Consider the following 13,531-nt stretch of genomic DNA (forward strand, 5'->3'; position numbering starts at 1 on the left):
CATGTGGTCCCATCTCCACCCTCCATCACCCACCACTGGCCACCTCTGTCCTTGACTCTTGCTGGCTCTCCTGTTTTGGTCCACACCCTAACCCCACAAAACCTCACCACTCTTCCCTCCTTCACTGAGAACATGGTTTATCCTTCTACACAGTTTGAGCAGCTGCCTCCAATAGCATTTCTACGAACTTCAAATCGACAGTCTAACCATGACATCTCACTGCAATTCCAATGTCACTACTTTCTTCATCTTCTCAGTATCTGCACCTTGACATGCCAAGATGTTTCATCACATCCAACACTGAACTCGTGGATGCCTTCCCAGTGAAACCCAATTGTCTCTCCCTCCCAGTGTCCCACGTCCCATCCACACTACACCTTGTTCCAGCCCCACTCCTCCAATGCTTCTCAAATCCTTCCCTTCAATTCATCCTGCCTACTTTTGAGGACACATTGTCTAAAGAGGTGTGTTACCATAGACTCCTCAAAGAAAGACTCCTCCTCAAAGACTCCTCCAGCTCCCTACAGTCTTCAAAGCAAAAGCAAGCCCCTGCCTCTTTAGACAGGGGCTTGCCCGACGTCATGAAGGCCCTTAGCGCTGACCATTCTCCCATTCCCCCAAGACACAGCCCTGCCTGCAGAGAAACCACACACTGGGCCTTGAAGTCTCCACACAAGCCCTTCCCCTTCTCCAGGGCTCCCACCAGCTCTGCTCTTGCCGCTGAAATCATGCCATGCTAGAAGCCACATTCTCTAACCCTGAATACCCTGTAAAGGCTTTCCTTCTCTGCTCTAACCTCACCCAGTTCCCCAGCTCCAACTGCCTGTGGGTTCCAGTTTGTCACACAGCCATGCGCTGCTTCAGCACTGTGGGCAACCCTGTCACACATGCACATGCAAAGAAATCACAGAATGTCCTACTCTGCTTTTAAGTTCCTGCACTTTTCTGGCTACAAGTTTCCTCAAGGCCGACCACACAGATCTGCCAGCAGAGCTGACCTACAAGGCATTTTCTAAACTAGTCAATTTCAGGAGTGTCTGCATATACCCCAGCCTTCCAATCCCACCTGCAAACACAGGATATTTTAGAGGAAAATCATGCTGTGTAATGCTGCTCCCTCTGAGTATGCAAACACCTCTGGAAAGATAACACAATCAGCAGCAGAAGTGACCTCCATGCAAGCACAGGAGACACTCTCCAGCCGGAGGACAGACAGCATAGCACCACGAAAGGAGGATGCAGCCAGTGAGGAGGGAAGTGATTCAGGAGCACCCCTCTGGGAGGCGGACAAGGGAAAGAGAGCTGTCTCCTCACTTCTCCAAGGCCAGCCCTCACCAGTGCTGAGGTCAGGAGCCCTGCCTGGCACATGTTGTGGCCTTTCTAAAGAGCCCGACACCACCTGACTGTATGTTTCGGTCAGGGGACTGCCAGGTGGCCTGTGTGGCCCCCCGGGTCAGCAGGCAGCACTCGGGTAGAGAAGGAGGAAGTGGGATGCATGCTAAGGCAAAAACAGGCCCACACCCTCTGGTGACGCACAGCCACTCCATCACCACCACAAGCCAAAGTCACGGGACCAGAGCTGGCCACCTCACCAGCACCTGCTTTCCCCTTCCAGAGGCACACACCCCTGAGACTTCACGTGGCCCTTTGGTGACACTGTAACTGTGCTGAGCACATACATGCTCACAGTCATTTCAGCCATTCCAAATCATCGTGCCCCCCCAGAGCCCACCAAACAGAAGATATAGGCGACCTGGCTGGGCCCAGGGCCTTCCTGCTGACCGCAAAACACCAGGCTTGTGCAATTCTTCTCAGGAAGTGGCAGGTCTGGTGCAGCAATGACCTCCCAAGGGACAAAGACAAAAGTAACAGAGATCAGCACAGTAAGAGTCATCACTTCCTTCCTGAGACATCTGGGGAGGGTCGCAGCCTTCTCAGGGGAGCAAGAAACTCAGCAGAGAAAGCTCCAGCCCACCCCACACCCAGGTCCTGCCATCTCTAAGTTCTCCAAGAAGGCAACCCCCTTCACACTCCACACCAACTCCAAATCACATTCAGCTGTACCCCGAGACACATGAGAGGGGCTTCATCCAAGGCAGGCCAGCCCTGTGCTGCAGGCACACAGCTCACTTCTCCCCTCACAGTACCAGGTTTCTCCTCCCTCGCCCCAGTGCCATAGCCCCATCTTGCTCCTTCTCCAGACCTAATGCCCAGAAAGCCTGACCCTCCCCCTGCACCGAACCTCCCACTAGAAGGAGGTTTGCATGCTACCCCCTTTCCTGTCTCTGACTCCTCCAACACGCAGGCTCAGCAGTGGCTGATCACAACCCGTGACAAGAGAGGGCCCCTGTGCCCTGAGGTGCGGGAGGGAGAGGCAGCAGGAGAGGAAGACCACAGAGACAATGTGGCACTTCAGGGCCACATCTCAAGCAAGTTTTAGCTCTGGGACAATGTGCAAAAACAATGACAACAGCGGGTAGGTCCAGCCTGACAAGTTGAGTACTCCCAGTGTTACCTGATGCTTGGGAGGCAGGGGGCAGAGACCTATCCACAGGGAGATGGGGCCCAAGCAGCCAGTTGAGCGCTGGGCAAGGCTCCTCATCTCATTAGAGGAGCCTGTGAGTACCAGGTGCCACGCAAGCCTGGCCACAGTGGGGGAGTCAGGGCAGCCAGAGGGCCAATCCCCCCAACACCTTTTCTGTGCTTTTCACCACAGGGGGAACCTGCTCTGTCACTGGGAATCTGGTAAGAGGAGTCTGTCCCTGGCGGCCACTCCACTTGGAGACCATCAGGCAGGGCTGGCGCATGACCAGTGAGGCCCAGTTATGACTATTCCAGGTGTTTAGGAAAACTACTTCTGTGTCCCACTTCCCTGAAACCTGAGAGGAGGACTTTCTAAAGCCCCAGTGGCCTGGCCTCTTCCCAAGACCTCCCCAGAGCCCACGACTGAAAGGCAAACACTGAGCCCAGCAGGGTGGCCTTCAGGACCCAGCTCTCCCAGGCAGTTTGGGTTGGTCCCTGCCATTCCAGTGGCTGAGCATCCTGAACACATCCTCTGCCAACAGACCATAGGCAACCAGAGAGGCCAGAACAGCAGGGGACCCTGTGGACCTACCTCTCTTGTCCCTTTCTGGGTGAGCAAAGACCACCAAGTACCCTTACCTCAGAAAGCTTTTGCCACTAAGGATTTTTTAGCATCCTTAGAAGCGGCCATCCTACTCTGGAAGTGAGCTAGGGACCGTGATGGTGGGGACGAGAGCAATCACAAACAACAGTCCTGCTGGAGCTACGGCTCCCTCACAGGAGGAGCCTTGCCAGGGCTGACTCTTGCACCCCAGCCACGCTTCCCTGTTACCCTGGGGCCAAGGCCCCTTCCTCCAGGTCTGACTCCAGCCAGCTGGGAGAACACAATGCCTGGTGTCCTTTCCTGTGCCAGCACAAGCTAGAGGGAGGAGGACGCACACACATGCACACAAGCAGACACGTGCATATGTGCATGCACACACAAGCACATGTGTATGCGTGCACGCACACTTGCGCACACACACCAGTGATGCCAGGCAAGCCACGAGTTCAGCAGCCGCTCTGGAAGACTGCAAGATAAGTCCCAGGGGACTGGGTAACATGTTTGCCACCTATGAGTCAAGCAGGTTATTCATTGGCAGATTTTTTTGTGCTTTAAACTGCCACTGTTTGTCTAGGAATCCTGCCTGGCCAGCACCTGGCCTGCTTGATTATGCATAATTTTACCCGGAGAACTGTGCTCTGTCACAAGCTCCCAGGTTAACAGTAAAACAGCCACTGGCTACCAGTCATGCTACCAGATGACAAAGCCCTCCACCTCCCAGCCCCCAAGTGCCACCATCTTCCCAAAACGCAGTCTGGTAAAGTCACCCCAGGTGGCACAGCTGCTTCCTTACCCGCTTGTTGTCCGCAGGACTGTGGTAGAACTGGGCGATGACAGCTTCACTGCCATTTCCCTCACCAAAGTGAAACTTTTCTGAAATTTTCCGAAACGATTTCCCATAGTCGTAAGACACGTACACCTGGAATATGGAGGAGGGAAGGAAAAGGAAAAGAGTTGGTGAGAAATGTGGTGGAAAGGCCTGTCACCTTCCGACACCTGACTAGATCCTGTCCCAGAGCCTGAACATGGTTTCCCAGCCCGTCCCTGCACAGGAAGAGGTGGCCTGCAAAGCAGAAGCAGGGCACCTCTGTCTGTCCCTGCACGTGGGAGCAGAGAGTGCCACTGCCCACAGCCCACAGGCCTCTCTGCCGAGGAAGACACAATGAGTGTGACCAGCGACAACCACCTCCCCCAACAGCTGATAGGTGTTTCATACCTTACATCCCAGGCAGACAGATGGGAGAATGTGGATGTCTGAGGGGCAAGGATTGAGAATTTGTTTTGTCCTCTGTTGGAATGTCCTCGAAAGGTAATCTAATTCCTCGCCCTTGTGCTGGTAAGTTCTGCTCTTACAGCACTCCAGAAGACAAAAAAAGAAAATCCATGTGGGAGCCCTGACCCATATGGCTCAGCTACTTAGGTGCCATCCAGCATAGCAAAAGGTTGCTGGTTCAATTCCTGGTCAGGGCACATGCCTGGGTTGCAGGTTCAGTCCCCACTGTTGAGGCACGTATGAGACACAACCGACCAATTTCTCTGTTGCACTGATGTTTCTCTCCCTCTCTTTCTCCCTCCCTTCTACTCTCTACAAATAAATAAAATCTTCTTTAAAAAAAATCTTTGTGGGTCTCCACAGAATAGCCCAAAAGATAGAAAAGATAGAGGGTTAAGAGAGTAAATGTGCACAGAGGTGAAATGCATGGGTACCAGCACCCCTTTCACTCCCTGGTCCTGCACACTGGGAGACCCTGAGAAGACACAGCTGCAGCAGGACCCACTCACATGCCGATGGCCTCACCTCCCCGGTGGGTGTCTTCCGGTTGCCAGCCACACAGTGGCCACCGCATTAAAACCTAAGCAGGCCTGCCGTTCCATGTATGCTCACCGGGTGCCAGATCCTGTCCCAAGTCTTCCAAACACCAGCTCAGGGAGTGCTCACCACCGCCCAGGCTGGCACATGCAACATGAAAACTATTCTCAGAGAAGACAGCAGGGGCTTACAAGATTACCTGTATTTTTCAGACCATAAGGCACAAAAAATGCGGTAAAATATTTAACAACATAAATAACATATTTCAGCCATGTAAATGTAAACATAACTCAAATGCAGCATTAATGACCATTATTCCTCCCAAATTGGCGGGGGGGATGTCTTATAGTCCGAAAAATACAGCACTCCAAAGCAACTCAGCTGGTGAGCAGCAAGATGCCGACCCAGGCTGCCCACACCAAAGCCAAACCCAGAAAGCCATGACACCTCAGGTAAAGGGTGCTAGAATGGGGGCTATCCAACAGTTTGTGCCTAGATTTTACTACCTGTGCAACGTGAAATATAATTAATACAATCAGAGGATTAAAAACAAGTCTGACAGATGAATACAATACGAATAATAACTTGCTTAGAACTGGGTGAGCAAATGGAAAGATGACAGATAAATTCCAAGACAAATGGAAGCTGCCAGATTCCTTCCAGAAAGTGGACTGCCTTCAGCACCCACTGGCCCCACAGCGGCCCTGCCTACAGGGCTTTACGTAGGCACTGTGCCAGGTGCCAGGCACCAGGCACCGAAGACACAAGGCTTCTAGGCACAAGGTAAGAGAGCAAGTTCACATTAGGGAAACATCCCTCAGAATACAGTGCTGTTCTGTTTACATTACATCCTTCATCTTCAGAAACTCTGAGCTATTCTCACCTTGGCCTCCATCAGTACCTGCAACACCGAAGGCACTCAGTGAAGACATCTGGAATGAATAAATACCACTATGAACCACCGAGCGAGTAAGTACTGTGTTCCATAATGAGTGAAAGAGCAAATTCAATGAATCACTAAGTGACTAAGTGACTAAAGTAAGAGATGAGGAAAACTAAGCCTCAGAAAAGTGAACAACTGGTCCAAGGTCATACAGCGCGTAAGTGACAAAACTACTACGACAGGTTCCTCCAATTCCAAGTCCAGGCAAGTCAGCCTCCGAGGAGACTGCTACCTCCTACAGGGCAACACTTCTCTACTGAGGAGGAAGGTGCCTGCCAGACCTTCAGGCCAGGCTGTGGAAGGACCACCTGCCAACAGCAACAGCAGTGAGGCTGTGTCTCCTGAGTCCACAGCTTGCCTGGGAACCTCCACCCCGCACTGCCCTTCCCACTGGAGGGACAGCAGCCCTCACACCAGAAAGCTCCTCCTTAACCATCACCTATAAACGAAACTCTCTCTTTGGATTGCTTACTTAATGGAAGTCAAGAGTAAGTATGCAAATACCATATGATTTCACTTAGGTACAAAATCTAATGAACAAAATAAACTAAAAAAAATAGAAACAGCCTCATAGATACAGAGAACAGACTGACAACTGTCACAGGGGGTGGGGTTGGGGGCCTGGGGGAAAAGTGACGGTATTAAGAAGAAACCTAATAGAAAACAATATGGTGATTACCAGGCAGAAAGGGGGTGGCAGGAGTAGAAGAAGTGGGGATAAATTGTGATGGAAGGAGACTTGACTTTGGGTGGTAAGCACATGATACAATATATGTTGGGAACTGCCCTGCCTAGTTTCAGAAGCTATAACCCCCCATGGCTAGGACTGAGTGACAGACCTTGGGATGCTAAGCCACTAAGGAGACAAAGTTTATCTTCCTGGCAGGGGCACCCCTTTTGCCACCTTTTACTTCACCCTGCTTGGCCCCAGGTGGATGACTAGTTAGCCAATGCTGGGTAAGATTCCTCAAAGAAGGGACAATCTAAGACAGGCATGGTCATGAAGGGACCCTCAGGGAAGGACTTGAGGGACTAAAGAAAAAGGGGGTGATGGACCCTCATCTCTCAGCTTTGACATAGCCTGAGTCCTCATTCTGTCTGCTAGAAGTCTTCTAATTTCTTGGCTGCCTTACTTCCCCTGCCTGACTTAAGCCTGAAACAATGCTGGAGGTGGGTGCGGCCCTGTGCTGGAAAGGGTAGGTTCCTGGGGCGATCAGGCCTAAGAAAAAAATGCATAAAATCCTGTGAAACCTGCTTTGCTAAGAATGTTCTCAATTTAAACGATAAGGGTCCAAAGTAAAATGAGTTTGTTTCCCAAAGTTTTATGGCCCTTTAGCTATCTGACCCTGACTCAGAATAAGCCCTCATAGTTCTTTGAATGTGATCTATTGTTTGATCCTTGCTGCCTGACAATGATTGATGAGCTTTACCTGTATTCCTGTGCAAACTGAACCCAATAAAAGCCCTTTGAGGAACAGGTTCCTGGCCCTTCTCCTTTGAGAGATCAAAGGAGACCTTTGCTCCCCAAGGTCTTGAGACCTTTCCTTCCCAAGCAGATCACGTCTTGGCAGACTTATTCTCATCTGTGGTGGCGGGGGGTGGGGGGTGCCTGTGAGTGGAGCCCCCCCACAAATATATGTGATGTTTTATACAATCGTATACCTGAAACCTATATGATTTTATCAACCAATGTAACCCCGATACATTCAATAAAAATTTTTTTTAAAGAGTAAGTATGTAAAGATCCATCCTACACCTAAAGGCTCTCAAATTGCTCACAAACCTTCCTTCCTTCTCCAGGTTAAATAATTCCAACATGATTTATCCTATCCTAATAATTCTTATTTCTATTTTATTAAAACAGACCCTAAGCTCAAGGGCAAGACCAAGCTCAGAACTGTGTCCAGCGACCCACTGTCTTCCACTGGCCCTACCTTTGCTCAGACAGTGCCGGGGGCCAAGGGCCCACGAGCTCTAGATTGCACCACCCACACTGCACCCTCCACCCAGCCCGCCACACTCCGGCTCATCTGTCTTTTCTCCATGGCAGCCCCAGACTCACGCCTTGCCCCCAGGATGGCTGGGGCATGTGGGCCAGCACCCTGCACTTGGTTACCTTGTCTGCACTAATTAGTCCTCACTCATGTCCATGTGATGCTCACTACTCCCTAAGGAACAAAATAAAAAGGGAAGGAGTTGCTAACCTGCCAAAAGCTGCTACCTACAAAGGTAAGTCCTTCGAAGTGAATGGTTTTAAATTACTTTCCCTCTATTTCAAAACCATGTAAGGATAATAGGGAGAAGGAAGACAAGAAAGAGGAGAGGGGAAGAGGGGGAGATGAAGGGAAAGGAGCGACTAAAATGTACAGGAAACATCTCCTACCTGGCACTATCATGAGTACTTCTGTGCCAGTGCTTCAACTGTAAAATGCCTGCGAATCACCCAGCAGAACGCTGGTCCGAGTGCAGGTTCTCACTCAGGAGTCTGGGGCAAGATTCAAGAGTCTGCATCTCTACCCAGCTCCCAGAAAATACCCACAGTTGCTGATCCACGTACCTCAGGAAGCAGGGATTTTTATGAGTACTGTCTCACGAACAGATGAGTTAACCAAGAGAAAACTGGTCTCCCGAGATCAGACTGGTAGCAAGCAGCAGAGCCAGGATGCAGACCCAGGCACTGGGATTTCAGAGCCAGCACTCGGCTGGACAGCATGTCCCTGCCTGGGATGCCGAGGTCTGCTAGAGAGGAAGTGCAGCAGCTTCTGGAATAATGTCACTGCAGTCAACATTGTTTCATTATAATGTGGATATGATGCCCTGGCAACCTGTTTGTATCAATTTGCCTATGGTAAAACTGGGTTCATTCTGTCTTTCGCCTAAAGTCACAGAACCTACCAACAACATTAAATGAGGACCCACTTACTGGCCCCACTTCCCAGTCAACCCTGAAGGGCAACAGCCATAACGTCTTTCCACTCTGGGTGCAAGAGCACCAAGTCCTGCCATTCCCGACGTGCCCTCTGGTAGACCCTGATCTTGTGGTGAACACTATTTCTGGACAGCTCTTCAGCCAATTGTGTTGCATCTGAGTACTTCCCAAAACAGGAGAGAACAGACACAAAGAGGTGGGAGGGGTCAGGGTAAATAGCATCCATTGTTTCTTTGCATCTCCCAGACCTAACACAGATAAAGACAGAGCTGAGGAGCCGCCCTTCACAGAGTCACAGGGGCTACAGGGTCACCCTTTGTCTACGGGTTCACACCCCCGCTACAGGGTCACACACCATCTACAGGATCACACCCCATCTATATATTCACACACCCGCTATAGGTTCACATGCCAGCTACAGGTTCATAAGGGCATGATTCATGCATTTTTGCCCCTGGTTTGATAGCAAGACTTCCGAATCCCAGCCTCCAGGCCCATCCTCTTTCCAGACTGAAGAGCCACAAGCTGGCCACTTTCCAACCCTCACAGTTGCTAATTTCTACAGGTTCTTTCCCTTCCGAACTGCCAATGGGCCTCACAGTCAGTCTTCTTTAAAGAAGATGTGACTGTCCCCAATCTGACACCAGCAACTGCTGCCTGAATCACAATTTATTTCTGCACTCACTTTGCACATCAGAACAACTCAGCTTCATCGGCCAACTCTCTAATGCAGCTTGTACACGTGGAGGAGATCTCTGCCAACCCATTTGTTACCGCTCGGTGTCACATTTCCTTTCCCTTTAGTCTAACATCTATGTCTCTCCAGAACAGGGTGTTGCTTCAAATGTGCAGTGGTTCCTCATATATACATCCAAATACTGAGGCAGAGAAAGAGCTGGGTTTGGGCAGACTGGCCATATCAAGGCAACCAACCATCCTGGCTCACCCAGGGCTAAGGACGGTCCCGAGATATGGGACTTTAGTACTGAAACCCAGGCAGCTGGTCACTCTGGCAACACTGCACCCTCACATGCCAAACATGAGCCTGGGCCTTAAGTCTCATCAGCTCCCGCTGTCCCACAGACATGCTCGTCACCTCATGCAAGTCATGTGGTATCTCTGGCCTCCTGTTTGTCCAGGAAAACCATGAAACAACTGTTAATAGTCTTTATGCATCTCACAGAAAATATTGCTGGGCAAATAGTTTTTGAATGCACAAAAAGCCTAAAGAAGGTTTTCTCAACAGTGGGGCACTGAGCCACCACCTGTACTCAGAAGGGACACCTATGGACGGTGGCCATGCAGAACACACCCAGGTGCCTGCAGATTCTCACAGGGCCAGCAGCGCCCACACACTGTCGTCTGTGCTCTCACACCCTGGTTGCGTTTATTGATAGGCCAAAGTCACTGCCCCATGAAGCCGAGCCCCACTTCCAATCATGGGCCCAGTGTGGCTGGCAATCAGGTACCATGGCTTCCCACCTGCCACTGCTCAGCACCCGCCCTGGGCAAGGCTCTGCTTTAGCATAGCCAGCCCTTTTTCTGCCCTCCCCAGCTGTAGCTTCCCCAGTTCACTCACCTACCCCAAAGCACATCTGACTCAGGGAGCGGACACAGAGGGACCTCCCAGAAATCAGATCTATACTCACATATGACAACTGTGCCCTTAGGCTGATGTGATAGGCAGCTTCCTCTGGCCAGAGCACAGACTGACCAAAGCTCTACAACATGCTTTTCTGTCCACAGCATCACCTTGTCACCACGTCGGATCCTGACCCAAGGCAGGGACTGCTCCTCTTCCCTACGAGAGGCATTCTGGAGCACTGGTCAAAGACAAAGCCTAAGGCCAGCTCTGGCCCTCGTGTATTTTACTTGGCTGTCACATTGTACATAAAAACTGCACATTAGCTGCCAAGTTGTAAGAATCAGCAGTTTTCACATAAAAATCCAGATCTCTGAGCTCCTCCCAAAAAGCAAGAAGACCTGGCAACACTGGGTCCTGCTGTCTGTGGGGCAACCAAGCTGAGACCCCTGACAAGGGCCCCCCAGAGGTACTTGCTCTCCAGTTCACCAGAGCCCCCAGGCCGTAGTACCTCGCAGACACTGGGACTGAGCACCACTCCCCAAGCTCAAGTTAAGACTCGAGCGAATGTTTCTGGAACCTGTATCTCCATTAAAAATGGAAAAATGACAATTGCCCCAGAGGACCATGTACTTCAAGAAAAATGGGAGAGATCGTTGTTCTTTGTGCAAGTGGAGAGCACTGCGACCCAGGCCTCCACCTGTGTGGCCTTTGGCCTCATGTCTTCAAAGGTCCTGAACTATCAAACACAGTTTGGGGTCACTGTGGAAATTATGGACATGATCGACTCCACCCTGACCAGTGTGGCTCCGCAGGTTGGCACTGCGTCCCACAAACCAAAAGTTCGCAGGTTTCAATTCGGGTCAGGGCACATGCCTGGGTTGGGGGTTTGCCCCAGCTGGGGGGTGTGAGGAAGGCAACTGATCGATGTTTCTCTCCGTGTCTTCCCCTCTCTCTAAAAAATAAATAAATAAAACCTTTAAGAAAAGAACCAACTCAACTATTCACCCTGTTGTAAGGTGTCCGCAGCAATGAGTACGTGGGGGAGCATGCAACTCACTGGGCCCTGCAGCAGACAGGCAGCTCTGGCCAGGATGGCACCTTGGCATTCTCCTGAGCAGATACAACTATTTGGATCAAGCCCCATCACTGCACAGAGGTGAGCACACAGCACACAGCTAGGCTGACCATTGACTGCATGACCCCATGCTTACCTAGCAGGTGGCATTTACTATTTTCTAGATTCCACTCTCCGTGAGGGAGCCCATCCCGTTCATGCTCCAGGGAGCCACCTGGTGGACCACAGAGGGCCCAGGCAGCACAGAGGTGCTTTGAGAGGCCCCAATACTTACATCACTGCTCCTGGGCCTCGCCAGCGCCAGGCTGTCTCGGGCTAAGGCCACAATCACGTTGCTTTTCTCTCCAGCCCAGTGCACCACCATCTGATTGTGGGAATCATTCAGACTGACCTACAAGAGGGAGAATCAACACAGACATCAGGAACCATGACAAGGGATGGTCATGAACATTCTCACGCACAACTCGCCTCCCTTGTTGATCAGAAATAACTAAGAGACAAATCTGGAGCACGGAGCCAGGGTGCCCTATTTCCCCCCATTCAGATCCACCAGACTCAATTCCCGCAAGATGCAGCACTAGTCCTCTGCTGTTTAAAAAGTAACAGGACCGCAAAAAGCCTCCTCAGGCTCTCATTGGCACAGCCGATGACTTCACCTCCTTTTGTCCTTTGTGAAATCGACCTCTGGTTCCTCTCACCTTTACTCCAGACATGGGACATGCACTCCCAAACGGAAACATCTTCCACATTCAAAATCGTGCACAGGCCAGAGAGACCACACACACTCCCATCTCTGCTAAAACGCATGCTTCCTCTGGCCCTCAGGTGAGGGTGCTCACCCTTAGCTCAGAACAAGGAAGAACGAGAGAAAAACATCAATAAAATAGGAGCTTTATTCAGTTAGCTTTGAAGTGTCCCAAAAAAGGAAATATTTTCTAGGCCTCAAGAGAAACGACCTTTGGATTTCTGTTAGCAGAAGATCCCATATTCCTGAATTTTTTAAACCAGTAAAATAAAAATAAATTAGAAAGGCCAACACGAGACTGCTGGCCACTTCTTTTTTTGCCAGGTCAGAAGGAAAACAGCCACTGCGTCAGATGTGACTCATCTGTTCTCTGCACATGGGTCCCCTCTGGTCCAGGCTGCCTCATGGTGGAGTGTGACCTGGGCCTGCACTGCAGAAATGCCAGCCCCCTGGAACGTGAGAGAAGGCATCAGGTGCCACAGCCCCCACAGGGCCTTGGCTTTTTCCCATCCAAAAGCTGCCTGCAAGCCCCTGGAGTCCCAGAGAGCAGAACCTCAAGACGGAGGGCGCCCATGTCCCAAGGGAGAGCGCCCTGTGCCAGTCAACACCCTTCACTTTTCTATTCTGGTCATTGGGAGATGTATTCACACCTCTGAGCTTCTGGGATTTGCCTGTTATGTTCCTAACCCTCTAGGCAATAGGACTGCCATCTATAACCACCCTCATTGTTTAGAAAAAGGGCACACTAACATGGAAACCTGAGGAAACATACGGTCTCAGAATAAACCATTCTTTTACATAGTATTCTGCTTACCGAAAACTAACCACATCACTTTTGTTTTTCCTGTTTCACTGGTCCCTGACAGTGCAGAGCTGGCACGGAGAACATTGCAGCCGCACGCTCCACCCCTCCGTGTAAGAACGAGCCAATGCCCACACGCACACCGACAGCAACGCTGAGAGCTGGTGATCGCATTCAAGGTCAGGACAGAGGCCCCAAGCAGGGAGTGCAGGGGTGCATGCTCACCTGCTGCTGCGCCAGTCCTGGGCTCCCCAACCTCACCATCTCAGGCACAGGTCAGAGGAAACCGAGCTCCTGGGCTCTGCACAGCCCCAGCACCATCCAGCCTGCACACCGGCACACCCCACCCCCACCCGCCCTGGACTGCCGCAAACTGCAGGCCCCACAGCTCTGCCTCCCCAGCAGCCTTCCTGTTGAGGCTCTGTGGCAGAACCACCTCCCCTCCCCCCAGGGCCTGTTTTCCCCTTTCCCTTCGAACCCCTCCACCCCTGACTCTCCCCACTTCTTGAGATGCT

At 51.3% G+C, this 13,531-nt stretch overlaps 1 protein-coding gene across 2 annotated transcripts in view; it reads right to left on the reverse strand.

The window, feature by feature from the left end:
- Positions 1 to 13,531, reverse strand: part of SORL1 (sortilin related receptor 1) — a 157,053-nt gene that overhangs the window by 124,855 nt on the left and 18,667 nt on the right. For both annotated transcript variants that reach the window (XM_028527464.2, XM_036013859.1), the window contains exons 2-3: positions 11,744 to 11,860; positions 3,921 to 4,046 (exon numbers count right to left, since the gene is read on the reverse strand). In XM_028527464.2, coding sequence (XP_028383265.1) covers positions 3,921 to 4,046; positions 11,744 to 11,860 — 243 coding nt within the window. The remainder of the gene's footprint in view (positions 1 to 3,920; positions 4,047 to 11,743; positions 11,861 to 13,531) is intronic.

This window comes from Phyllostomus discolor, chromosome 13 (genome assembly GCF_004126475.2).
Source record: "Phyllostomus discolor isolate MPI-MPIP mPhyDis1 chromosome 13, mPhyDis1.pri.v3, whole genome shotgun sequence".
Lineage (NCBI taxonomy): Eukaryota > Metazoa > Chordata > Mammalia > Chiroptera > Phyllostomidae > Phyllostomus > Phyllostomus discolor.